We start from the raw sequence: 27,951 nt of genomic DNA, 5'->3' as shown, positions 1-27,951 counted from the left end.
CCATGCACCCACCCCCAAACCCCATATACACACACATCCACAACCCCCTATAAACCCCATATCACCCCACCCGTACCCCTCCCACACACAGTATACAAGAGTAAGACTTCATTTTGAGCTATTATGGAATCACTTCTATATATACACAGTGCAAACACACATATATCAGGGCAAAATTTTTTTTTTAAATAAAGGTAAAACATGTTATTATGGATGTTTGATTGTTACTATATAATTTGTTTGGTTTTTTCCGGTTCCAAGATGGCAACCCTCCTTCTCAAAAGTAGCATTTCCAAGGGCAAGGGGAGGAACTTCCAGTGGCAAAGGTCAGAGGTTAGGGGTGGGACTTCCGGTCCCAATATGGCGACCAGGGGGCAGTGTGCTTGTCAAGCAGCGGGGCCACCCTTGGACCCCTTAACAGCATACCAAAACTCACTAAGTGGCCCTCCAGCTGAAATAATTGCCCATTGCTGGAATAAGCAAAGCAGATTACACTAAGTGGGGCTTGAGAAGGAATTCAAAACTTCAGATTTTGTAAAAAGTAAAGAGTCCAGTATAAGCTAAGAGATATTTGAATGGGTAAAAAAAGAGGAAGAAGTATGTAAGAAGTGTTTTCAAAGGTATGTAAGGGAATGTTCCATTTAATTTTGTGCTTTGAGGACCTGTTTATGTCTTGTGCCCTCGGCTGTTACTTTTGTCATTGCTTTCCGCATCCCCTGCCAAGGCAAACCTTCTCATCTAGTTCCTGTACTGTTTGGCTAGCTGGATTGCATGCAATAGCTCTTCTATACAGTTGGAGAAAGAATTGTGAGTAGTAGACCAGGCGCAGTGCACTAACAGGGTTCATGGATCATCAGAGAGCATTAAAAGATCTCCAAAATGTTACATTTTTCAGCAGGTGTGGTGTTGATATGAGAAAAGGAAACTAGGATCCTTGAACATCTTTAAACGGTTTTCTTTTGGGGAAGCTGAAAAGTTACAGTGTATGGAAGCAGCTCTGTATGGCTTTCCCTGATAGTCATGCAGAAGAAGACGATATTCTATGGCAGTGATTCTCAATCTTTTTAGATTTGAGGTATCCCTCAAAAAATGCCAGCCCTGAGTTTGCACTTCTTTTTGACTGCAGAAAAATAATAGAGCATTCTCCTCTTGAAAAACTCAAAAAGACCATAACAGGTCAGAATTTTTCTAATACTATGGATTCCTATTTCAAGTCTCTGACTTGATCATGTCAATTGTTTGTACACTTATCAGTGTTAACACTGGATGGTACCCCATATCACTCTTGGTTGAGAACCAGTGATCTAGGAAGACCTTATTTGTACAGTTCCTTTCTTCTCAAAATTCAGTTTTAACCACTGGAAAATTAGAGCTTATTGCAAAAAGTATAGGCTTTTCTAAAGTTATTTTTTGAGTTCATTGAGTTGCTCAGTGATAATTTGTGATGGTGGCTCTCTCAGTGTCATTATCAGAGAACAACTGAAAAAAAACTCTGGATACAGGATTTTACCATTTGTGGCTTTCCACCGCCTTTCATAGTACCAAGAAATACAGTCTTCCTGAATCTTCTCAATTAAAATATCTTTTCCATAGTCTAACCCAGTATTCCGGGTATTTGTGCATTTTGGCCAGTAGAATTAGGGGTAATCATGGCTTCTGTGCAGCTCCTAACATCTGTGACTGCATATTGTAAAAGTTGAGGAAGAATATTCCCTTTTCAAAGTTTCAATAATACATTTCTGTTACAAACAGGCTTTAGTCATGAGGTCCAAATCTGTAATCAAGCCTTTCCAAAGTTTTACAATGTTTGAATTGAGTGTTTCAGTTGAGACCCATTTCTAATTTACAGACGTTCAGCAGAGCACCATATTTTTATCCAACAGTCAGATAGACTCAAATTCTTTTTACTTGCTATTCCATTCTAAGTAGAAATGTTCACTTGCTGAAATATATAGAGATCATTTCATGCCTGCTCTGTTGCAATTGTAGAAATTGGCTTTCTACCTTATCATTATGGTCAATGATCCTCACAGATGTAGTAGAAAATTTATAAAATAACTTCTGTCAAAATAGCAGTTGGTTTATTAAAAGTGGAAAAATGCGTCATTTTATTTTTACACACCCAGCAACTCCTTAGTTGCCACGAAGTAATGAATTGGTCACTGATTTAATCGTTTTGTTTGTGTACAACCAATTCTTTCTCTGTTTCCTGGGATTTTGGTGATTTAAAAATATATATTTGTTGCCCCATTCTACATCTCTACATTCACCCAACACACATATCAGGAAGTTTTATCTTTTTAGGATGCACATATTTGAAAGCAATTAGTCTCTCTGTAAACTGGATGGGATTTTTGTAAACTTCAGGCAGGAATCTCTTGACTGGTTCTAAAACAGGGTTTTACATACATAGTATTCTCAACACAGAGAAAGAAGCATCAAAGATGGTTGCTATTCTGAGAATGGAGGGGGTTGTTTTATGTTTTTATATTAGGGGATAGAGACTTACCTCTTCAATCCCCAAACCTGATCCTACTTTTACTAAAATTACTAGCAAAGGTCTCATCAACTTCAGCTGGGGATTGGCTTACATTCTTAACCGGCTGTTTGCCTTGACGTCATTATTAAATCTCCTGACACAAACTTGATTATCTCTGACATCATTGCCTGGATATCTGTATTGTATCATTCAGGGCTGTCTAACTGGTGGCCCAGGGGTCGCGAGTACCCACAAGAGGTTAATGTGCAGGCCCTGTGCTCCTACCCTACCTCTTCCCTTCCTCTCCTCTCTCCACTGCTGCTGCTGTGGTTTCTAGCAACCATCAGCTCCCCCCACCAACAGCATTTGCATGCTGCTCCCACCTCTGTGCATTGTAAGAGGGGTAGCACAGCCCACAGTGCTGTGCAGCAGTGTGTTAGGAGGTGGGGGGGCTCCCACATAGATGGTATGGAAATGAGGTCTCCCAGACTGCAGCCCCTGCCACTTAAGAGTTGAACAGCCCCAGTATAATTCTTCTCCCAGGTTTATTGGGTTATATTTTATAACAGTAATAATTTGAAGATATGTTTCACTTTCCTGACCAAATGATCTTAAAGTGCTTTACAGACTATGGTGAGAAAATATTAAAAGAGATCACATCGCTCACCAGTGAAACATTGTCACCACAGAAATGAAATACAGAAGCTGCCTACCAGCACCCACTAGCAGCTTTGAACAGGAAGTGAGGAAGAACATTGTAATTGATTGTCTGCAGGGGAATGAAGGGCGGTAGAATGCAATTACTAGCGTTGGAATTGGGCCAGAATGCTGGGCTTGACTTGCATTCTTTTCGACTTGCATGTTCCTTTGTCTTTTAACTAAGCTTGGGAGATATAAGATGGCAGCGTAACTGAACAGGTTTATGTGTAGGCCTAGTTATTACTCACGGGTACTGAAAACAAGTCAAAGCAATCTTTATAAGATAGTATGCAGACACTGTTGGTCTAGTTTTCTTAGTTTCTGGATCCTCCAACAACCAGGCTTGCACCTTCGCATTTTTTTCCTAATGTGGATTGAGGAACCTTCAAGGGGCCAACTGTTTTGGCAGGTGTGCCACAAATTAGCCTAACATTCTACCCAAGTTCCACTCAAATGCCTTTCCCTTACCCAATCTGCTGCTCCCTCACCAAGCTGCTGCTTTTTTTCTGCTTCCTGCTCCTTGCATGATCTGATGCTCTGCTTTCTGCTCCCTGCCCCATCTGCCACCGTACTGTTTTTTTCCCTCCCCAATCTACCATGTGCCACACACACAAGCTGCCTGTGGCACTTGTTCTGCAAGTTGGCCACCCCTGTTCTAAGTCATCAAGCTAGTTTCTCACTTCCCTGTTATTCACCCTGCATACGGAAATATAATATGCTGTCACTATAAATGGACAGTGTTCTAAAGGTTTTGTATTTTCTCATTGCACAGGGCAGTCCAGGGCAGCCATGATACCACCAAAGCAACCCCGGCACCCAAAGGGAGCTATGGATGATGCTATTGCTTTTGGAGGAGTAGCAGATCTTGAAGCAACTAACTTGAAACCAACACCACCCCCGCTGCCAAAGAAGACCATTTTAAGAGCAAATACAGAGCCAACACCTAGAGAACTCCAGAAGCAAACCCTTGAAAGCAATCTGTGTGTTGTGGCTAATCCCACCTATGACATTGACACCAACTGGGAAGCGAGCAGTGCCTGCTCTTCAGTCAGCTTGGAGCTCAAGCCACTGGACAATGAGTCTGGAGATTCCTTGGACAGGCCCCTAGAAAAAGGAAGAAAAACCACCTCAGCAGCCAACAGTGTTTCCAGCCTAACCACTATCAGTATTAAGGACAGGTCCTCCAACAGTATGGAGTCTCTGTCAGGGAGGCATCTCTCTCAGATGAAACAAGGCAAGAGTATCCAGAAACCACAGAGGCAAGCACTTTATCGAGGCATTGAGAACCGAGAGGAGGTGGTAGGCAAAATACGAAACCTTCACACTGATTCACTGAAGAAGCTGGCGAACAAATGTGAAGACATTTTCATGGCTGGCCAAAAAGACCAGCTTCGATTTGGGGTGGACAGCTGGTCAGACTTCAGGCTAACCAGTGACAAGCCATGTTGTGAGGCAGGTGATGCAGTTTACTATTCAGCTTCTTATGCAAAAGATCCACTTAACTGTTATGCAGTGAAGGTAAGACAATTGCAAAAACAGTTATTTCAACCATCAATAATACAAAAACAATTATAATGATAACTATATTACACTAGACCCAATTGTATTGCACCTTATCAACAGAAGTGGGTTCTTTTTATAGTGACTAGTTTGACAGTTTATTCTAACTCCAGTACCATTTTTAAAAACTACTGGGTCTGTTCCTGTTTAGCATGCCTGTTGTTTAATGAAATGAGGGAGATGAAAACAGCTGGGTTTTTAATGTAAAGACCACAAGCAGCCTTTGGAAACGTGTAGTAATAGCACCTTTCAGTTAATCTGCGTATAGACGCACTGAATTCTTATTTTTAATTGAAGTGATTTCAAAAGTTTCTCTGTCTAAGACTCCAGCTGTGGATTTTATTTATGCATGTGCTCAATTAGCATTTTTTTACACTCCCTTACAAATCTTTACATTATCAGCAGCTATTCATTACTATCCATTCTGGAGCCCTTTCTTGCTGTCAGTGTTGTCTTATCTATTAAAAATTAACAGACCCTGGTAATGTTGATTGGTTAGTGTTGTAGTTCAGGAAGAGAAAAGTTTTGTTCTTATTCTTATTTTACACTTCATTTTGCCAATGAGAATCCCAAAGCTTTATCACTTTAATAATTAACTTAACAACTGGTGACATGCCTTATCAAATAAAGGTGTGTTGTCTTTTTTTAATTTATAAAGGAAACTTGCTTACTTTGCTTATCAGTGCAATACTTGCACTGTTCTTTAGATGCTGATACTTGGCTGATAGGAAAGAGTATTTACTGGGAGTCAGAAAACCTATGGTCTATTCATGGCCCTATCATTGATTTCCTTGTTGACCTTAAACAAGACATTGAACCTCTTTGACTCAATTTCCCAATGTTTAAAATGCAACTTATGATGTTTCTTATCTCACTTGGGAGTCAAAAGCCTTAATTCATTTTTCCTCATAAAGCATAATGAACTTGCTGGAAGGTGGATGAACAAAAGTACAAAAGGTTATCACCTTCCCAACTATCTTTACTCATTAAGACAGAATAAGAACGTGCAAGGGTAGGATGTTGATACTAATTTGCTTGATGTGAAAATGGTCCTGAACTTGATGAAGCATCTCCTTAAAAGCGGTTATACAGAACTACCATGTTCTGTTGGGTTTATATTTATTCAGCCAGCCAAGTCAGCTGTTGTTGTAAAGATTAGAACTGTAGTGTGGATGCTATTACAAGAAGGTCCAATGAGCAGCACAGTGACTCAAAACAGCTGAGAACCAGGACATGAATAATGTTATGATATATTATTGTCTGGTTGCAGAATCAATGATCTAGTATTGACTGATTGGTTGGTTTTGCTTGTAATGATGCAAAAATAATCTGTCCAGAAAATGTATTACTTTCACGTGGTGTTATTTAGCCAGCATTTTTTAAGAAGGAAGTATTCTGTTAAACACTGACCAAAACTGTTTTATTGAAGAAGGTAACTTAAAGCATTGAATTTATGCTGCTCTTGAGTAATTTATAATATATTTAAAAGAAAAGCAGTTATCAAGGATACAGAGTCAGAGAATGAAGAAGAGCAACTAGCCAGCATAGCCAAATGCATACTGTATTTTTATTTTGTTACCTCCCCTGTTCTTATCTTGAAAATCAGTTCACAAACTAACAGGAATTTATTGCAGCCTAATAGGTGTGATGGTCTCTCGAGTGAGTGAAGAATCCATAAAATGCAACTGAGCCAGAGGTTATTATGGATTGTTGTGCTGTCATGATGAGAGGGAAAAGTTCTGCTTGAAAATAATGTCTCTAGTAGTCAATGTGATATACTGATATAAGAAGATGCTTTCAGTACAAATGCATGCTGATTTCTTTATAAAGCAAGCAGTGCTAGCTCAAGGGATTGCTGTTGTCTTTTCATTTTCTTCCTTTCACATGCTTTAAACATTATGCTTTCATCCAAGATGGGCTTTCTTTAGCTGTATGCTTCTTTGATGCATGTGTTTATTATTTAACATAGGTAAAGGTTTTATTTTAAACTCAGCTTTAAAAGGGTTTATAACTCTTTCATAAAATTTAGTTCCAGGCTGCACTGGACATAGAAGATCTCAATCTCAGTCCAAGATCAACTTTTTTTTAAAGCATATCATGTAATAAAAAAAACCCCATTGGGCTGTTGTTAAGGAAAATAGTTGGCAAAAATAGAAGGTTACTGGTTTTACTTGCATAGTTTTTTATACAAAATAAATGTTGGAATTCTCTATCAACAATTAGATACTATACATCCCTGGCATTTTAACCCACGACAATTAAAATGTCCAAGATTTTAAAGTGAAAAAGTACTAATACTGCAATGAATACGTTATGTGGTCTGCTTATTATTAACCTATTTAGAGCCGCAAATGTTACACACATGCTCTTGGAAAATGTCTTAAGAACTATATAATACAGGGCCAGATGCTGACACATTGTGAATTTGTATAGTGCCATTGACTTCAGTAGATCTGAATCTGGCCCACAGTTTGGCAAACTGGTACTAAGCTCTTTGAGTTCACAGAGGATCTAAAAGAGATTTTAACAGTGGAATCGGGTTTTTTTTTCCTTTTTGTTACTACTTGATAGAAGACAAGATAATGAAGCAAACAAAATGTTGTGTTTTAAAACACAAGCCAAAAAATTACGCAATGGTGCTTCCAAAAAGCAGAGTTGTTTTTTTGCAAAATGCAGTAACTGTGTTCAAATAGTCTTAAGAGTAAGACTTTACCTACTTTTGACTACTGATGGTTTGAGTCTTTCAGATGCATCTGGGTAGAATGCACCTTCTGTACAGTTTAATGCAGTACTTTGTCTTTATGTTCTATTGATTTTAATAAATAATGGCAGTCTGATATGTGTGGGAGAAAACCAGCCTCTGCCAAGCTCATCCTGTATGGTCTAGAGATATTGCAGGAGTATAACTTCTTATAAGGGTACACTGGTTTAACCATGGCATGTACCAGAACCTTCTTGTCTGCAGAATAAATGAGTGTGCAGTTTTGACTGTTGGCTGAGTGTTCTTCTCTTCCCCTAGTCTTATACTAGTAAATGTCCTGTGACAAAAAGGTACAGAGAAAGCCACGTGGAAATTACTTTGGCTTAATATAAACCAAAATAATGGCTCCAATCAGGATGAAAACATTGTTTTTCAAGCAGGCCAAAACAAGAGTCCCATTAGAAAATTTTTTTTTATAAAATTCCTCCTACTCCTTAGCTGTTTGTTTTTATTACCAGTCCAGATCTATTTACTAAGTATTTTTATAGATCTAGGATGTCATGGGCATGGCTTTCTTCAGCAGTGGAACAGTGTTCTTATCTGTAATTCCAAATTAATGGTAAAGAAGTTACAGTGAAATAGAAATGAGCCAGCAGACTAGTTTTTTGTAAAGCAGATTGGACAAGTGCTCCTTGGTTCACATGAGCATTGGGAGTTATCCCTGACCATTCCAAGTAAAGTAGTCACAACGGGGACCTAAATGAAAGGGCACAAACCAGATTAAAAGTAGTCACTGAGCAGGAGTATGTGGTATGAGTTATAGATGTGGGTTATTATGATTAGTGACGTGGAGGAAACTGCTTCCACTTCTAAAATTTGGTATCAAACACTGTCAAGACAGAAACAGCACTGGAAATTATCAAACAGTACCACATAACCAGGAACCAGAAATCATAGTTTAGAAGCCACTTTGAACGGTCAGGCAGCAGGAAGCATGAGTCCATGACCTACAGTATATCTATTCTGTCTGCACACCTGTCTTGCAAGGTAGCTTAGGTAGAGAGATGCAGAGATGATGAAGAGGTACACAGGATGGTTCAACAGTGAGCAAATGAAAAGGGAAATGCACTAATCCATAACTTTGCTGTATTTTGAGCGAGCCCTTCTTTAAGGGCAGTGGGAGCTCCTCTAGCCACAAGACCTAATACTTCTTACTAAGCTGGGTCCCCTAGGTGTATAGTAGAACAGAGCAGAAAAATAAATGTTGCCTGGCTGCATTCTACTGAAATAATTTCTTTCCAGTCTGTGGCTGGCTGCTTAAGGTATGATGGGATTTTTTGGTAATTTAGGCTCTAGATTGAATGACCTGGACATAAATCTTAGGAAAGATCATCACAACCCCCACAACATCTTCTCATTTTTACAAAGCTGCAATTTTATACATTAAACTATTAATCTATTCTTAGTGCATCAACCATTGCATGGGATGGCACACCAGCAAAAAAAGTAAAGTAATACTCCAAGGCTGGATCAGGGGAACAAGGTCAATCAGTGGTCAGACTAGATTCTTACAAGCAGGTTGTGCCAAGTACAAGATACAAGTTTGGGATTAGCAAGCTTTCATTTTACACTGTATCTCCTTTGCAGTTGTGCTTTTGTGTCATACACCAAAGTAGCACAGATGGTCAGTGCTTGTGATCTTCAGTATTTCTCATTTTCATCACTCTACAATTCATTCCCCACAATATCCATCTCACTTAGAGTTTGCTGAGGCCCTGTAAAATGCATAGGACTTAGTAAAAATGAGATTCCCTGCTGGTAAAGTAGAAGTCAACTGATAGCATGCTAGACTGACTGGACCCATAATGGAAAAATAAAAGCTAATGCAGAGCATTTTATGAGGTTTGGAGTGTGAAATTCTTGCTTTGTTGAAGGAAAAAGAACATGAAAATGGTGAAGTGCAAAGAACCAAGTCTTGTACACTTCCATCAACAGGATTGCAAGGGCCCCAGCTACTGAGGATGTCTATTGATAAGACACCAGTGGATAAAAAGAGGAGGTCATATACTTAGAATTTAACATTCATACCTTCTTTCCCTTTTCTCTTCCCATCATTTTCTTTCACAGTATGTAGAGGTCATTGAAAATATCTGTTAACTCATTCTTTTTTAGTACAAGAAATGTGGGGTTTGCCTTACTAGACAGATACATTTTATTATCATATATTGTGCCTTCAGAGCTCAAGTTGCTTGTGTTTCATTAGGCTAGTTGCTAAACAGCCCAACCTTGTACCTTTGGTCATTTTGCTCCTTTAGATCACTTGGCAGATATGGCTCCATCTTCTTCCTTTCCTGGACCTTAGCAATAAGATTCAGAGTTGGGCACAAAGAAAACAGAAATCCTGTTGTTTTCTGATATGGTGTGGTAGAAGGACAGGGCAGGCATTGGAAATCCTCTACAAGGGTCTGGATTGTGTATTTTCTCTTACCTTTGGTAGGGGATAGTCACTAACAGAGAAAAGACTTCACACTGAACACCTTTGCATGGTAGACGGTCTCAAACACCTATTTGCAAGGCCATCAGATTTCACAGACCACAATTTACTTTCCTCTAAATCTTTTAGAAGTGGTAATAAGGTTTACTTTTACATGGCTCTCATTAAACATTGTGACTCACAAGGTTACATTCCCACATGCTATTTTTAAAATGTTAGGTCACAGTTTGGAGTTGTTCTTAAAAATATAAAATACTTTCTGTCAGTATAGCCATTAAAATACGTAAGACAGTAGCCATCAGTAATATAAGACCAGAGATCTCCACCTTGGTTTTGAAGTAGAAGAACACATTGAAGGTTTGAATAGAAACAACAATATGGTAAATGAAGACATACTAAGGTGCTTGTTCCCAGTCGGTATCTCTGTTTCTGATTGCAAGGAATGCAGTGACAGCCCGTTAATAAAGTTTGTTTTTTAAACTGACTCTGAACATATTCACAGAAAAGCTTCATTTGTCTCTGTTGCTTTTATGAATTCAGACAGGTGTCTGATTGGTCTTCACACTCCCATGTTTGGAGATGATTTGGTTTTTCATTCTCTTTTATCAATTACACTATATGTATTGTACAAATCTTCCTGTTTCTATAGTCAGCAGTTTAATCAGCCTGGAAAAACCAAGCTGCCTCTTTCAATTCTCACATTATATTGTTTGTAAACAAAAGACAGAACAGAAAAAGCATCCCCTAATCAGAACTGAGTTCTCCCATTGCCTTTTGTACAGGGCACATGCACATACACAGACGCATCATTTTCTCTGTATAAACCAATAGCTGCTTAGCTGAGAAAGTGTCATTGCTGTGTGCTTTACAGGATTAAGTTAAAACTGCTTCGAGAGAGTGTTTTTCTTCCTTCTTTCACAAAATATTAAGGAGAAAAACCTGTTTTCATTGAACCCAGTGGTCATTGTGTCATTGATTTCAGCGGTTGCAGGCTTTAGCTTTTTACATGTATATTTCTTTGCTACAACGCTAATCTCAGATGTCCCTTTAGAGGATGGGTTAATGGTTCCATTCTAAATAAATATGGGCTTGAAACAAAATCTCAAATATGAAAACTCTTGAACCAGGGGAAGCTATATTATATATTTAGATTCAAAATTCTGCAGATGGCCCTGATCTATACTGTACTGCAGAAAAATATCTGGGGTACAGTGGATCTCACTGTCAACAATGTGATTCTGCCACAAAAAAAGCAAATCTCATTCCAAGTTGCATTAACAGAAGTATTATAGGTTAGACACAGGAGGTCATTAATCCATTCTGCTCCACACTGGTGGGACCTCAGCTGGAGTTGTTTTGGGGCACTGCATCCAAGAAAAATGTAGGCAACTTGGATAGATTCTAGACCAGCATGACAAGAATTGTAAGAGGTTTAGAAAATGGGACTTAAAAAGAAACGTTGAAGGAACTGGGCTTTTTGGTCTAGAAAAGACTGGGAGAGAAAATGAACATGATGACAGTTTTCAAATTTGTAAAAAGGTAGTTAGAAACCGGTGATCCCCTGAAGGAAATGCAAAGAAACTGGCTTAATTTAAAGCAAAGCTGATTTAGGTTAGCAAGCAGGAAAAGCTTTCAACTATAAGGATAGTGACACATGACTACAAATAGCTACAGGCTACTATGGGAGATTTTGAAGAACAGGTTAGACAGCATATGTCAGGGATTGTTTTAAATACCATTGATCTTGCCTAAGGGCTGGGGGCTGGATGAGACTAGTGGGGCCCAACCTTTTTGGCAGACATGCCACAAGACAGCCCTGTACCTTTCCTGAGTGCCACTCTTACTGCCTTTCCCTACCCAGTCTGCTGGCTTTCTGCTTCCTGCCCCATCTTCCACTGTGCTGTCTGTCCCCTCCCCAGTCTGCTGCATGCCACACACAGCCTGCCAGTGCCACTTACAGCATGCATGCTGCAGCTCGACTATCCCTGCACTACGTGACCCATTGAGGTTCCTTTTGGCCCTATGTTTCTACTTTTCTATAATGCTATCCCACAAAAAAGCAAAAACCAACACAGATCCAAATAGCCAAAATATAGGCATATGCCTGTGCACTAAGATTTGGGAAAGACTGGATCTGGTCTAGAACTTTGCATCTGAGGTTCAAGTGTATTTCTGAGGCCCCTGTTTTCAGGGCTCCTGCACAATGCCTTAAGTGGACTTTTGTGGTTTTAGGCTTAGTAGCAATTAAAATGAATTAACAGTCTGATTTTTCAGAGGCACAGAGCACTGATGTGTTCCTCTGATCTCCAGTGCAGCAGTAGATGCACTACGCTTCTGAAAATTGGACCACAAATAGCTTGTATCTATGTCCTTCCTCCACCCACTCCCCCTTTTCCTCCCTGCCTCCTCCCCCCCCCCCAAAAAAAAATTGTTTGGGTGGTCTTGTTAAGATCCTTTTATTTTTTAGTCATCTTGATCCTTTGCCTCTGGTCTTTTCATGGGAGGAAAGAAAAATAAACTTTTGTGTTTCTATTTAACCAACCTTCTAACGATTTAATAGGGAAGTATGAATTGGTTTTGGAGTAAATGCAACCCCATTCACCTCAGTGTGAGGAAAGAAATGTTATTAGGAGCTAGGTAAGTGGCACTGAGAATCCTTCAAGACCCCTTGGATTGCATAAAATATAGTATAGCAGCTACTTACAGGCGCTCTTTTGTACTTTTCTCACCAAAAAGTAAGTTTGACTTTTAGAATTAAACTGTTTCTGGGTGAGTGGTTATAATCCAGGTGAAGCCATTTTGCTATTTAAAAATAATAATAAAACAGTCAGGTTATTAATATTTGAAAAATGGTTGTGGCCTAAGCACAGGACATTACTTCCTAGAATGTAATACTCCCATCTAAATTAACATCCTAAGAGGTTCAATAATCAAGATTTATGAGATACCATCATATGAGAAATCATATTATGAGGAGAGGTCTGGAGAGAGAAACGTGTTTAATTACAATTCCTTGGGTAGGCTTACAAGTTCTGCATTTCCCCCACCTCACCCTTCTTGTACATATTCACCTATGTATACCTACACAAACTTTACACTAAAACCTTTGGTGGTTATTCATCCAAGGCTGGAGATGAATGAAGCAGCTGTACCACTTCATATGTTTGGGTTGGGGCATTAGAACTAGGTACAGACAGTCAAAAAGCCCAAGGCTGAATCAGTTCAGTCTTTGCAGTTTGGTCAAGGTGCACGAAGTAAATTGAAACAGAAGTGAACAGCCATTTATTTACCTATGATTCAGGAAATGCAGCTGCCATGAGCTGCAGCTCAGGTGAGAAGCTGGGAGGGCTAGAGCAGGGCTGTCTTGCTGTGTGCTCACTTCCTCTTCCTGCTGCCCCTCAAGGTCTCTGTGATTTGCAGTCCAAAATCACAGCACCAAGATTCTGCAGCATTGCTCATCACTTCTTCCTGCTTCCAGGTGCCTCTGGGATTTGTAGGCCACAATTGCAGCCAGCAGTAAGTTTAAGTGGGGGAAGGGGTGTTTAACCCTGCTCCCTGGCCCCAGATCCCAGCCGGGGTTTGCCGGGGGGGGGGGGGGATCAGCCCCCCTGCCGCCCAATCCCTTGTCAGCCAGCACTCACTGCTCCAGCTAGGGAGCAGAGGGCTGGGGCCAGCCCTGCCTCTGGAGCAGACAGCACAGTCCAGTCCAGCCTAGGGCTGAAAAGCATGCTGGGATCATAGTATCATACTGCTTAGAGTCGGAAGGGACCTAAACAGATCATCAGGTCCGACCTTCTGCCCTGGGCAGGAACGGGTGCCAGGGTTATATCACCTCAGCCAAATATCTGTCCAGCCTCCTCTTGAAGACCCCCCAAGGTAGGAGAGAGCACCACCTCCCTTGGGAGCCTGTTCCAGAGCCTGGCAGCCCTTACTGTAAAGTAATGTCTCCCGATGTCCAGCCTGAACCTTCTCTCTAACAATTTTTGTCTGTTATTGGGGGATGCTGGGGGGAGGGAGGGGACCGTGATTTAACTTGAACCAGGAAGGGGTGTGGGGCAGAAGTTTCACAAACTAGTTTAACCGAAATCAATTGTCTGATACTACATTCAACAAGGTTTATCATACAGCAGTTGCAGCCATTTTGAAACTGATTTATGTGCACTGAACTTCTGTTCTGTTACAGGTTTAAACCAATTTCTGATCACTTAAACTGGTTTATGTACAACTTCTGTCTGTAGCCTAATAGTTTGAGTGTGTCATCTGACATATTGCCAGTGTTTCATGTATCGGCTCCTGCCCCATAGGAAGTGAAGCTAAATCAAGGCAGTTTAGACTAGTGTAAAACAGGTGCAAAATTACTATGGTTTAGCTTCCACTTACTATTAGATAAAGCAGAAACACAGAACAGTTATAGGATCAGCCAGGATCAGTCTCACCTTTTCCTATCAATTAGCATCGTTTCATCTGTCCAAACCTCAAAAGTCATAGATAGTAGGGCTGTGCGAAATTTCGGCAGCCATTTCATTTTGGAGGTGTTTCGGCACCTGAAACACCAAATCCTAAATGAAACAGAAGGCTCCAAAACATCTCAAAATGAAACCATCCGAAACATTTTGGAAATGTTTCGAATATTTCGGAATGTTTTGGAGGCGCCCCTGGGAGGAGTTGGCACAGCCCTCCTTTTAAAGTGCCGGGAAGCTTGAGCTGGGCAAGGCAGCCATGGGGCTTCTCCTACAGCTCTTCCTGCTGGGGCAGAGGCAGGCACAACCAGAGGAGGTGCGAGAGAAGCCCCATGGCTGCCCTGCCTAGCCCCAGCCTCCCAGCACTTTAAAACAAAACCAAAAAAACCCAAACCCATACTCACTGGCTGCAGCAGCAGCAATTAGGGGCTCATGGCAGGGCCCCCCAGCGCAGCACATGGCAGTGGGGGGCAGTGGGGATCATCCCCCCACACCCCCCCAGCTTGGCACCCATGTGGCGGCAGCTGTTGCATTGTGTCTTGGCAGGGTGTTGTACACAGGCTGTCTGGGAGCTGGGGCTGAGCGCTGCTGGGCTCTGGCCAACTGCTGGAGCCGCCCCAGCTCCTAGACAGCGCATGGCACCCTGCCAAGCCATGCTGCACCTGCGCCGCTCTGGTAATCCGCACTGCACCCACGCCCTGGGGCAGTTGCTGTGTTTCCTGCACTGCACAGGGGGACACTGCCATGAGCCCTCAGAGGTACCAATTGCCACTGCTGCAGCCAGTGAGTGCGGGGCTTTAAAAAAGAAGTGCCGGGAGGCTGGGGCCAGATGGGGGATAGGGCTGGGCAGGACAGCCATGGTGGCTTGTCCTGTGGCTCCCCTTACCTGGAGAGAGGTAGACACAGCTGGAGGAGCCATGGGAGAACCTGCAGCCACCCAGCTGTAGCTGCCTCTCCCCAGCCGATCCGAATCTCTGAATCTGTGCCGAAATGGCATCGAAACTCTGAAACAGATTCGGCCGAATAAAAACGGAACAGCGATCAGAAACACTGAAATGAATTACTGTCCTCCAAAACTGTCAAATCCAAAATCAAAACGAAACATATCCGTTTCGCACAGCCCTAAGAGATACAGTGGTTAGCAGAAAAAAAATATGGTGCAACTGGATTAAATGTATACAAACACCACTTTTGTGCAACAGCTCAGATGAACTGATGCATAACTTTGGTCTGCTTAGATGATTTTGAGTCAATTTGTACATAATCTACTATAAATGACAGAATTCAAATTCAAGGAGTTTCTGTACTGAATTTACATTAAGAGTGTTCATTAAATCTTTGAAGCACAAGACAGTATAAATAAAATTAGCATGCACATATTTCCCACACCTGGTAACTTTGTAGCTGGTTTTACAGCAGAACTTGTCAGACAGCTGATAGGTTTCTGTGACTTGGTTCTAAGTTCATAAACTTACTTGTCCCTAGTCTCTGCAAAGGCGAAGCACCATTCATCCAGTGGTTCAATGACAAAAGTCACTGAAGAGCATCAACAAGTTGCTATTTTTGTAGATGTGTAGAGCTAAGTGTTCAACTGTAATTATAAAAGAAAGGAAACTTAAACCAAGCCTTCACAAAGCATGGAGTAACAATATAAATAGTGTAAATTCTTTTCAAAGAACTTAGGAAGGAGATTTGGAGTGCTTTTAAAGGAAAAAAAGAGACATCGCTACTATTTTGTTGAAAGCAAGCTGTCTAATTTTGCATTCAGTGCAGAGGATGGGATGTCTTGGTGGATTGAATATAGTGCCTACAATCTTTCTCCGTCCAGATAGCTAGACTTGAAATGGCAATGATTGGTAATAACCAGAAATTACTGTCTGACAGCTTTCTAATGGCTTTTGTGAAATGGGTTCTGGTCCTAGTCCAGTTCTCCTAGACAGTTGGACACAAAATGAACCATCACCCTCTTTGGAAAGATGTGTTTCTCTTGCTGTCTGTCCCAAGAAAGAAGCCAAAAGACAATAAATGACTGGGGTCACTGAAACTACCAGCACACCCTTCAAGTGGTTTTCCAGATGAGATTTTGCACATTGCTAGTGCAGCAAGTTTCCACTTCAGCGAGCTGTGCTGTACCAAATCTTTGATTAATCTGAGGACTTCAGTTCCCAGGACTGAGCTAATACATTTCACTTCATACGTGTTGGCAGGATCAGGGCCACATTTTCACTTTAGCAGTTTATTTTCCAGGGGGAGAATGACATTCCTTTGGTTAACTCAGGATTAATTCCCTTTTTACTGACCATTTCTAATGTATTTGTGAATGCAAATTAGCCAGAACTACTTCTCAAAGCTGGAGAATATCTGCATTCCGTCAAGAAAGTGATGCATTTCCCTTTTTAAATAAAATTGACTAGAAAATGCATTTAGTCAATTTGGTTTGTTTGTGCGTGGCAATGATAAACAAGCAATTTAAACTCCAGTGTGTCTGTTTGGGGAGGCTTAGATAGTTGTGAAGTATGGAAACATGTGCAGGATCAGAGGGAGGAGGACGGAATCAAAATATAGTCACCTAGCGTGGCTAATTGCATATGATTATCTGACAATCCACTTTTCTGATTGGCAAGCACAGAGGACTTAATTTCCCAGCAGACAACAACTACTAACGGTGTAAACACACTCAAGATGAAAAACATACAATCACTTTTTCTTTGAATTAAAGGCCAGTTGCTAACCAGCTTTGTACCATTGCTGGAGGGAAGGAGAGAGGGAAAAGGCCTTCCCCACCTTGTACTCAGGTCCAAGATAACTCCTGGATTCCTTGAGGGTAATCACTGCGTAGGATAAGTGCTGACTATGCTGCTAGCCTGCTCTGAACCATCTTTGCACTAATTGCTGTGCCTTGCTCTCCAGTTATTCAAACAGGAGAGAAGAAAAGCTTCCATTTCACTGTCCTAAGAAGAAACTTCTTATCTTCAGTCTACGTTTTGCAGGGAAAAAGTTTCAGTGTGGTTATCTAACTGATTATGCAGGTCCTGATCACTCTTGTGCTTCATCTCTCACACTGAGCAAGATATTTGCAGCGTGGAAAAACAACAAACACTAGTCTTTGTGAGATTAGAAACTTAAATTTGGAACCACTTTAGGGCAGGGTTTTGCATCACGCCATATTCAACAGCACTGCAGCCTCCAAATACTAATACAATGCAAATAATAACAATATCAGTAACGGGAACCTAAATGTAAACCAAAACTTTGTGTGCATGTCTGGACTCTGGTTATATGGGCCTAATGTAATGGACCTTTTTACTTCAATTTGTTTGTGCACAGCAATGATAAACTCCAGTGTGTGTCTGTTTGGGGAGGCTTAGATAGTTGTGAAGTATCAAAACATTTGCAGGATCAGAGGAAGGAGGACTAAATCAAAATATAGTCACCTAGCATGGCTAATTTCCTCCTTCCTCTTCACCAGTTCCTTTCTGTGGAACTGTATAAACCAGCAGTGCTCAATCTTTTGGCCAGGTGGGCCAGGTGAGTGGCACAGGACCAGTCTGTGGGCCAGATCAGGCCCCACACTGCCTCTGCCCAGGCCCTGCACTTCCTCTGCTCAGCACTGCACACCCAGATCAGGCCCACATTGCCTCTGTCCATCCTCGAATACCTGGATCAGGCCCATACCACCCCAGGCAGCCCTGTGTGCCCCTATTGAACCCATGCCACCCTCACCTGACCCTGCATGTCCCAATCTGATCCCACATCACCTCAGCCCAGCCTTGCATGCCCGGATGGGCCCCATGCTGCCCTGTGTGCACAGGGTCATGCTATCTGAGCCATGGGGCTTCCCACAGGCCCAGGCATTTGGCAGCAGAGGAACATCAATTAGTGTGGCCACTGTTCCCTCACCACCATGTTTTTGGACCCAGGAGGTCCCCATGGGTGGGATTATGTTGCTCCGCAGGCCAGATATAGCCCACAGGTCCAGGGTCAAGCACCCTTCGTATAAAGTAAAGAGAAGGTTAAAGGAAAAGTGGGCTTTATCATCTGGAGACTATAGTAGGCCCTCAGCTGCTTAGTGGTGATATAGCATAGCATTTGCTTGACCAAAGTTTGAGTAAGAGAAGAAGAGGCAAAGAAAATGATTAGATGTCACACAGTTCAAACCAGGTTAGACTATTCAGGAAAGATGGAATAGGAAAAGCTAGGTTAGAGGTCACCTAGAGTACATTTAGTGGTTGGATGCTAGACCAGGCTAATTTTAGACCAGATAGAGCCTAGATCTGGAATAAAAATATGCATATAAATATTAATTAGATTAGCACCCGTTACACTGCTTTTATATTTTTTTACATTATTTAGTCATTTTTTTTATATTGAGCCAGGCAGTAGAGTACCAAAATTTGAGTTCATCTCAGAATCTTTGCTGTTCAGCCTTAAACTATGGTTCTTGCTGAATAGCTTATCTGCAAATAAATTAAGATAAGTGCTTATTTAAAATTTATTTTAAAACCTGAATGTCCTTTTCCCTAATAGGCTGGCCATCTGTTAGAGGCTTTTGATACTTTCGGGCTCAGAGAAATTAATTTTAAACTCTCTCAAATGTTAACAATATTGTTATTCTTTAGATAAATGCACATTTTATAAATGCTAATCAGTAGCTTGATAAGCCTTTTCTGTACTGTTTAGTCATTTATATCTTTTCTGTATATTATTTTAGAATTTGCTATTAAAAATGTAGGTATCCATAAGTTTGCAAGTGTTTAATTTTGGGGGACTCACTCTACAAACCTTTCTCGGTTCTCAAAATATATGCAAGCATCAACACATCCCATGAAGTAATAAAAAGAAGTCCAGAGGTCTCTATAGTGATGCCAGAAAGCAAACAGTGTATGATTGATTAAAAAAAAAATAGCTGGGAAGAGTCAAAACTGAGAGACCAACTCAAAACAGGAGTTTAAAAATCTGGTCCTGAAGGACAGTGGGAGAGGGCTTTTACATCTTGCCCCAGCTAGTTTTCAGCATTTGTGTCCAGGCAGTGGACATTGCTGGCTCCCAGCAGCCATGTGCTTAAAAGAAGAAAATATTTCCAAATGGAAAGTTCTAGTTACTTATCCTCATTCTGTTTTTTGTTTCTCTTCCTCCCCTTCTTCCTCCCCACTGCAGATTTGTAAGAGCAAAGCTAAAGAATCCCAGCAGTATTACCACAGCTTGGCTATCCGACAGATTCTGGCTATTAACTTCAACATCCAACAGGACTGTGGCCATTTCTTAGCTGATGTACCTGTTCGCCTCCTTCCATGGGAGGATCCCAATGCACCTGAGGCAGAGGAGGAAGAGGAACAGGATGAGGAGGAAGAATCTGAGCAAAAGACCAGAGAGACCCCCTCCAGTGGAGAGGCTTCACAGAAAGACAGCTCAGGCAGCCAGGGGACTGTCAGCAAGCAGCGTAGCCGTGTGGTGGTCATCACCCGGGAGGTTCCATACCTCACCGTGGCTGACTTCGTGCAGGAGTCCTCAGCCCGCCATGCAAATAGTCCAGACTTCTATGAGAGGCAGGTGTGCCTACTGCTTTTACAGCTGTGTTCAGGCCTGGAGCACCTAAAACCCTATCATATCACGCACTGTGATCTGCGCTTGGAGAACCTGCTGCTGGTGCACTCCAGGCCAGGGGGTGGCCTTCTTAACTCTGAGTCTGCAGAGCCCAATCCCAATGCTGCTTGCCCAGCCAGACTAATAGTGAGCAATTTCTCACAGGCCAAACAGAAGAGTCACATGGTGGATCCAGAGGTCTTACGGGATCAGTCCCGTCTGGCTCCAGAGATCATCACTGCCACACAGTACAAGAAGTGTGATGAGTTTCAGACTGGCATCCTCATCTATGAAATGCTGCACTTACCCAACCCATTTGATGAGAATCCAGAGCTGAAGGAGAAGGAGTACACCCGTGCTGACCTCCCCAAGATCCCTTGCCGTTCCCTGTATTCCCAAGGGCTTCAGCAACTTGCCAGCTGCCTACTGAACCCCAATCCTTCAGAGAGGATCCTTATTTCTGATGCCAAGGGAGTCCTTCAGTGCTTGCTGTGGGGTCCACGGGAGGATTTGTTCCACACTCTCAGTGCACCTTCCAGCCCAGTGCGGAGAGATGCTGTGCTACAGAACTGGCTGGACATCAAACGGACGCTGCTTATGATCAAGTTTGCAGAGAAATCCTTGGACAAGGACTGTAGTGTCAGCCTTGAAGACTGGCTTTGTTGTCAATATCTGGCATTTGCCACTACAGACTCACTCAGCCACATCGTAAAAATCATGCAGCAACATTAGTTTGTATAAGCTGTTGCTTTTCCTTAAGCACCCCATAATCCTCCTTCCATTCTGCCCCATCCACCTCATCCCAGGGCTTACACTTTGCACCAGTGAGAAAACAGAAAAAAAATGGACTAGTTCTCAAAGCTGGCAACCCTGAGCAAGCAGGTTCTAACTGGAAATCCTGTCTCCTATTACCCAAATGATGGAGACATCATTCTAGTCCCAGGCCTAGCCATGCTTAATCATAGGTTGTACAGCTGCATAAAGATTAGATGCTTCCTAGCTTGGGTTAATGTTTCAGCAGACTGAAAAAGGAAACAGAAAAACTTAATAAAGAGACCACTATTTTTATTTTACTACACAGTAACTTGAGTTCCCCTTCTCATTTGGCCCTGCCTTTTCTGAATGTAGCATTTGCAGTGAATAACAGTGGTCATTTATTATCCCCAGCAGAGACAAGTTAATAAAAAAAGGGAAAGCAAATCATCCACCCATATGTAGAAGCCCTCACTGAAAAAAAAAATATTGCTCCTGTTCCATCTCCAGTAAAAGGCTGTCCCCCCCCAGTTTAGTCCTCCACAACTAGAAAGGATTACTCTGCCCAGTGTTCTCATCCAGATGGGTACTTGCCTTAATCCTCCACTGAAGTCTCATTTTGTTCCCAAGTGACATAGTCCTACTGATCTGAGCTGGTGGTCAATGGGCAGCATTTGTTTGTGGTTGTCTTCTTTTCGGCCTCAGATTTGTTCCCTGTCCATATCCCTTCTAACCATGGATCCCAGATTCCAAGGATCCTGCCTTAATCAGCCCATGATCATCAGCCTAGAGTAGCTCAATTGAGAAACAGATAGAATAATTTTTCCCCCCCTTTCCACCCCTACCCATGACATGACTGTTGTGGATTGTAACCACCTCATAGACACAACAGTGTTAAATGAGCAGAACGACATAAGGAAAACTGAAATGTCCCTCTTGCCATAAAAAGCACTGAAATGGACAGAACTGACATAACCAAACCTCCTTCTGTGGCTGCTCTGCATCGGGGATGGAATTAGCATCTGCCTCCTCTTCTGTGTTTTATTTAGGTTTGTTAGCCACTTGTGGCATATTGCAAAGCAGGAATCAAACTGGCAGTGCTGGTCTGTTGGCGGGAGATTGAATTGTTTAGAGCTTGTCTGTGTGTAGCTAACAGGCCACATGGAGACAGTTTTACTGCATATGCAATTCTCTGGGACTGAAAAGCATAGGGGCAAAATACTGCTACTTAATTACTGCAAAAGCTCTAAAGTTTGGCAGGTACAGGTAACAGGTTTCCCATAGCAGGGTTTGGATGCCTATCTCCTGTTAGTAACCAGTGTTTACCATGTACCCTAAAAATGGAATGGCTGTCAAGATTGCTCTGAGACCAGAGCAGATACAGTTTTAGTGTGAGAAGGAGTTACTGGGTATTAAGGTGACAGATATAAAAAAGCTTCCATCCTTTAAAGCATTTATAGATGAAAAACGGCCACTGGCTTCCTCTCCTGACTTAGTGGCCTTTTCCTATGGGACTGCTACAGTTGTAGAGATGGTCCCTTTGCTCAGTATTGCTAGGCTCAGAACAGTCTTATAAATAGCTCTGTAGAACACGGTTTGGGGCCAGGGATAAAAGTCATACTGATTATTATGATCTGGGTGGTGGAAAGCAGACAGCCCTAGTTTTGAGCCTGTGCTTCTCTCCTATGGATATATGTGCAATTCTTGTATGTATTTTTAAAAGCTGTACATTACAGTGTTTACGTTACATACCAGACTTTATCTGATGCTAGACCTGCAAACCCTTCCTTACTTTTCTGGCACATAAACACGCAGCAATACATGTGCTGTTCCTATGGATTGATATTTCATTTTTAATTGATGAAAACTGTGAGAAACCAGTTCACTTCAGCCTTGAAAACAAATAGCATTTTACCACTTTTTACAGCATTTGCATGCTTGGAACAGATGCATGGAAACAGAACAAACAGGCCTGCTGACATGAGGGCAGAGAAACTTGCCCTGTATGTGCACCGTACATTTGAAGGGGGTGACCTTTTCTGCATTGTTTTCTTCTGGCATCGGTCAGAGCCAAGCCCAGTAGTTTGTGGAACCTACATTGATTGTGCAGTAGTGTAGAGAATGTTTTGTGACTTTTTAAATGTTTTTAAACTGATTAAATATCCTTTTGTTTGATTCACCTGTATCAGAGAGGGATCAGGCAAAGACAAGGGTCATGTATTTTAATGTAATGTGGATCACTTTAAAAAAAAGTGCAGAGTTGGAGTGGGGAGGCAGCATTGGGAGTCGGGGGGGGGGAGAGGGGAGAAGTGCAGTGCACTAAAGCCCCAGTTCCTTGCATGGAAAAGAGGCTTTGATGCTAACATTGACTAGATGTGAAGAAAAAAGCATTTGCAGAGATTGCACAAATGTTAGATGCAGCTCAGCTTCATATGGACACAGGATACATAAGGCGCAATGGCTTAACTATGCTGAGCATGACAGGTCATTGAAAAGCAACCTGCTACCTAACCAGCAGTCACCAACCCTTTAAGCTTAAGGACAGGGCACTGCTTCTAGTTTTGTGAGGTCTGGTTTTGTTTCTGTTCTTTTTTTTTAACAGCTCCTTTATGCACGTAATTTCTCACCCAGCAAATACATGCTGTCTGAGCAGCTCATGGACAACTGACCACTGCAGTAGGCACATTCCTTTAGGCCATCTGGTATATTTTTTGTGTACATGGACACATGTTCTCAAATGTCACTTTCATGTCAAAATGCACATGCAAAGTTAAATATTGAATGTTTTGCAACCCTGCATATTTAATGCAGCTGGTCTGAAGCCTTTGTATGTCTTTGTTCTTTAGATATCTTATTTCAGTTTCTATTTCTTGTGATGACTTCGAACCAGTACTCATTTTAGTTCTGCAGTATAATCAAGCATGGATAAATGTTCACTACCAATTTATTTCCTATGTAGCAATGGGTAAACTTTAGTCATTTGTAATATCAGTGTGATTTTTTACTTTTTTTTTTTCTTTGAAAAATGAAAGAATGGTCAAGGAAGGCAAACACCAACTCTCCAGAGCTTCCTTGGGGAACCCTGGGGCTGCCTCTGTAGATTTCTTGGAAAATTATAACGGTTTGTGGTGGCTCCACAATCCTAGCTGTGGACGCACCACTGAAGTACTTGAGAATGTATATTTGAAAATGATTGTAAACAAACCCCAGGGAGCCTCCAGCATATTTAAAAAATTGAGAGAGAAATCCCCCACCCCTTTTGCTTTGTCATTGGGATTCTCCGTGTATCAGGAATTAAACCCCTGACCATGCATATATGCACATGGACTTGCACAAATACAGCATTTGGTTTTTAAATAGAGCTCTTTCAACTGAGCTCCATAACTGAGAAAAGCTGCAAGTCCAAGATAGCAGTATTGATTGTAAATATATATTTTTCTATTACTAAAAGCTACCATTGACTATTTTTTAACATAAACTGTATAGACTTTTCCAGTGCAAAATAAGACCTGGAAAATCAAATACATGTCTGGAAAAGAATTTGAGTGAGTGGTTTCTGAAACTGTAGAGCCACTAAAAACCTCTCTAATGTTTTAGAGAGGAGACAATCTAAATCAGTGATTGGATTCACAGCATATAGTGCCTTGTCTAAGAATTGGAATAGGGAGGAACAGGTCGAGGGAATCTCTTTCCACCTGCTAAAAGCCCTATAAATAATCCTACCCATGTAAAGAAAGAAAAGATTTCTAACAAAATAAAGGAGATGGTGCACTTCACGTGATGCTGAGTCAGTTTAGTGAGAATCATTTTTACTCGGGACTCAGTTACAGGAACAGGTTCTTTTGAAGTGGTTCATAGTACCAGATGACAGCAAATCTTTGTGGATTTTTCGCATTTGAAATTGAGGCCAGCCACTGGGCAAAAATAACAGGTGAGCTGTCACTTGGTCTAGGCCTAATACTGAAATTCAAGAGGTCATTGCTTTGACAATCTACTGCAGACACTCCAACTTTGGAAGATGAAGAACCTAAATAGTCAGGGAAGAATAGAATATGTGGAAGGTGTGCAGCTCCTTTTATATGCAGGAGAGGACCTGTCTTAACACTGGTGGCATGGGCAGACCACTGATGGCATAGTTTTGGAAAACAGTCCATATTTAATGGAGGTTGACTTTGTTACGTGTTTCTCTGAAAAAAAGAGGAAAAAAGTTAATCTGTTTTTTAAACCTCTGTATGACCCAGGTAAACATACCATTTAGCCAGAGCCTACAGGCAACAACCCATATTAATGTGTGCACGGAATTCTTCAGAAACTGGCATATCCAACATTTTATTCTATAGTTTCTGTGATGGCAGAAAATAGAGACAAGCCTTCTTGAAAACCTTCAGCCATGCAGCGAACCTTAAAAAGTAAGTAATTGAAGTTTGGCTTGGAATACTGTGGTGCCGGAAATCCCATCCTGCAGTCCAGAGTGAAGATAGTATTTACGCTATCCCACCGCTCTTCAACCTAGACTTTACCTCAGCACCTGCCAGCAATGGAAAGAAATAAATATTGTAGTGCAGGGAAATTTCAGTAGGTTAGAGGGGAGAATATATTGTTTAAATTAAACTAACTCATGCCTGTAATCAGAGGGGAGGTGGCAAAGATGCCTCTTATTCTAGGTCCATAGCCGTGAACTGCAAAATGTGTATTTGTTGCTGAACTACAAATGTCTTGTGGCTGTTTTCCTTATTTGGCACAATGGCTAAAGAGAGATATTTTAATTATTTTTTCTATTTTAAAATGGAGACCAAGTCCTGTTCTTTCTAAAGCTAATGGGAGTCTTGCCTTCGGGAGTAACATCTTGCAAGGCCTTTAATGCACTTTCTTCACTGAATTGATAAAGATTGAGCTTATTGCCCCACCAAGGTAGTAAATGGGTATTATTTCCCTGCAAGCCTGGGCCATCGATGTTACATGGCCCTAGGGGAGGTAAGATTTCTGAAATCCCAAAGTACGTGCAGAGACCTCCAGTCAAAAGGATCTCATTTTGTGATATAATCCACCTATGCTAGTGTTAGTGGACTAGAATTTGAGGGCCCTCTCTCCCTCATATGAAACAGAGAGTTTTTTTGTATTAATAAGATTTTAGTTGTGGAGTAGGCAAACACCAAAGAAATGCAGCACAGAAGCTTGAATGCTTCAGTAATCAATACTGTGCCCCAACACATTCCCATGTGGTAACCCAGACAGGTTTCAATGAAAAATGCTTTCGTCAAAAAAAAAAAGAACAAAACACTGTGTGGACTTGCTGGGAGGTGTCTTCAGCTCTCAAAAAAAACCCCAACCCACCTGAGCAGAAAGAGGCCTTTGAACCCCTCCTCCTGATCACTCCTGTGTTATGAAGAATTTATAGGAGACGTTTGTCTAGATTCTGTTATTCACTTTGCTGCAATATTTGAAGGCTTCCGTTTTGAATAGACATAATATTAAAAAAAAAAAACACTTGGTGGTTGGGAGATTTCTTAATGAATGTAAACAATGTGCGATAAGCCTCCTTGCATGGGTGTTTGCCACTCCTTCAATGTCTCATTAGAGGCTATGTTGTCTGCAGAAAGCTTTCTGAATCAGGGAGAACTGGCAGTGGAGCATGAAATGCTTAGCTTACCTGTATCTAAGCATTTTGCCACTCTAAAGAACTTGTCCTGTACTTCAAGCTGCAAGAATCCATCTTTTTGTTTTAAATTCCAGGAAAGAAGGTTTCAGGGAATTAGAAGAGGTTGGAATTGTTTTTATATGGAAGAAATATGTGTTCTTGTATGAAATATTCTACACCTTAAAATTATATTTTGCTCCCTTTTTGTTGAGTATGTATAAATTATATATAGTATATTTAATATGTACTATAAGTTTACTTAAATTTTAACATACCAGTTTCATAAAACAAGTGATGTCTCTTCATGAAAACTATTTCCAACTTCTTGTCCTGAATCCTTTGATCTGTTGGTTTCAGGAAGTTTTGCAGCCAAAACTTTTTTGTTTCTTTTAGACCTTAATTATACTTAGCATTTAAGTGCAAGAACACTTCCATTTTTAATAAAAAGGGGTTATTTTATTTTGAAATTCGAAAACTGATTATCTTTTATAAATGGGGTTTCTTTATAATCCCTCAGATAAGGGATATTTTTAACTTCAACTCGATTGTCCTGGGTAACTTGTGTTTGGAATTCCTTATAGCATTGCTTTATCTGGTGCTTCATATCTATATTTACACATTTTTATATTAAAAAAATATATATATAGATATAGTTATATAAACTCCCAGCCTTCCTTTGCGATCAGGGGGCTGTTACACTCTGGTTTGCTGTGGTACTTTGCTGTGTACTCTGTGGCATTCATGTTACTGTGTAAATAAACTAGTTTTATTACACTGAAAGTCAAATGTGGTCATTTTATTTATCTACCTATAATTTTTCTTTCCTTTTTTTAGTTTTCCAGACCCAGGGATTTATACTGGAATGAATAACACCAGAAACATGTCTGACCATGGCATGTCAGCGAATCATGAAAATTGCAGAAAAATGTGTTGCTAAAAGGAGAGCTGAATGTTCTTCAGTAATGTCCACTACATTGACAAAGCAGATGGAATGGTTAATATCTCCCGCTTTCCTCAGTAACATCAGATGTACTGTACTTAGGCAGAGAACTCAGTTTTCATAGCTTTTCTACCTAAGGGTTCCTTGTCCTCCATCACCAGTGTGCTCCAGCCCCAACACTGAAGCAAAGAAAATCCATATTGCACATTAATTCAGGCCCAGAACTCCCTTTTACTCCTCTTTAATGCAATTCAGTTCTACCTTGGAAGGAAACCTGCTTCTTGGGGCTCAAAAATGGATTAAATGGCCACCTTGTACGCTTCTGAGTCTTGTGTTTGTGCACCCTTGAGTGTCTGGAGTGAAAAATACTGTCTATAGCAGGGTGGACAATTATTTGGGCTGGAGGGCCACTTAATGAGTTTTGGTGAGCTGTTGAGAGCCGGAGGGGCAGCTGGGGAGATGCCAATTGATCCTTATCTGGCCCACCAGTTGCCACTGAGAGCCTGAGGATGGCGGGCTATACCCTGCATCGCTCCACTCTGCCACAGCCAGGGCTGGGCCAGGCCACACAGTGCACAGACTCCTGCACCCCACCCTCTGAGTATGACCCTTCAGCCAATCTGCAATCCATCTGACTGTGTAGG

General features: G+C 41.3%; 1 protein-coding gene across 2 annotated transcripts in view; it reads left to right on the top strand.

The window, feature by feature from the left end:
* The window catches only part of PEAK1 (pseudopodium enriched atypical kinase 1), a 229,266-nt gene extending 203,259 nt beyond the window's left edge, over positions 1-26,007 (top strand). For both annotated transcript variants that reach the window (XM_019504431.1, XM_019504430.1), the window contains 2 exons: positions 3,951-4,696; positions 19,551-26,007. In XM_019504431.1, coding sequence (XP_019359976.1) covers positions 3,951-4,696; positions 19,551-20,708 — 1,904 coding nt within the window. In that variant the 3' untranslated portion in view covers positions 20,709-26,007. The remainder of the gene's footprint in view (positions 1-3,950; positions 4,697-19,550) is intronic.
* Positions 26,008-27,951: the final 1,944 nt, after the last annotated feature.

Source organism: Gavialis gangeticus, unplaced genomic scaffold (assembly GCF_001723915.1).
Source record: "Gavialis gangeticus isolate Ggan-Ray unplaced genomic scaffold, GavGan_comp1, whole genome shotgun sequence".
Lineage (NCBI taxonomy): Eukaryota > Metazoa > Chordata > Crocodylia > Gavialidae > Gavialis > Gavialis gangeticus.
The sequence above is the reverse complement of the archived record's forward strand: the minus strand, read 5'-3'. Positions and strand labels throughout refer to the sequence as shown.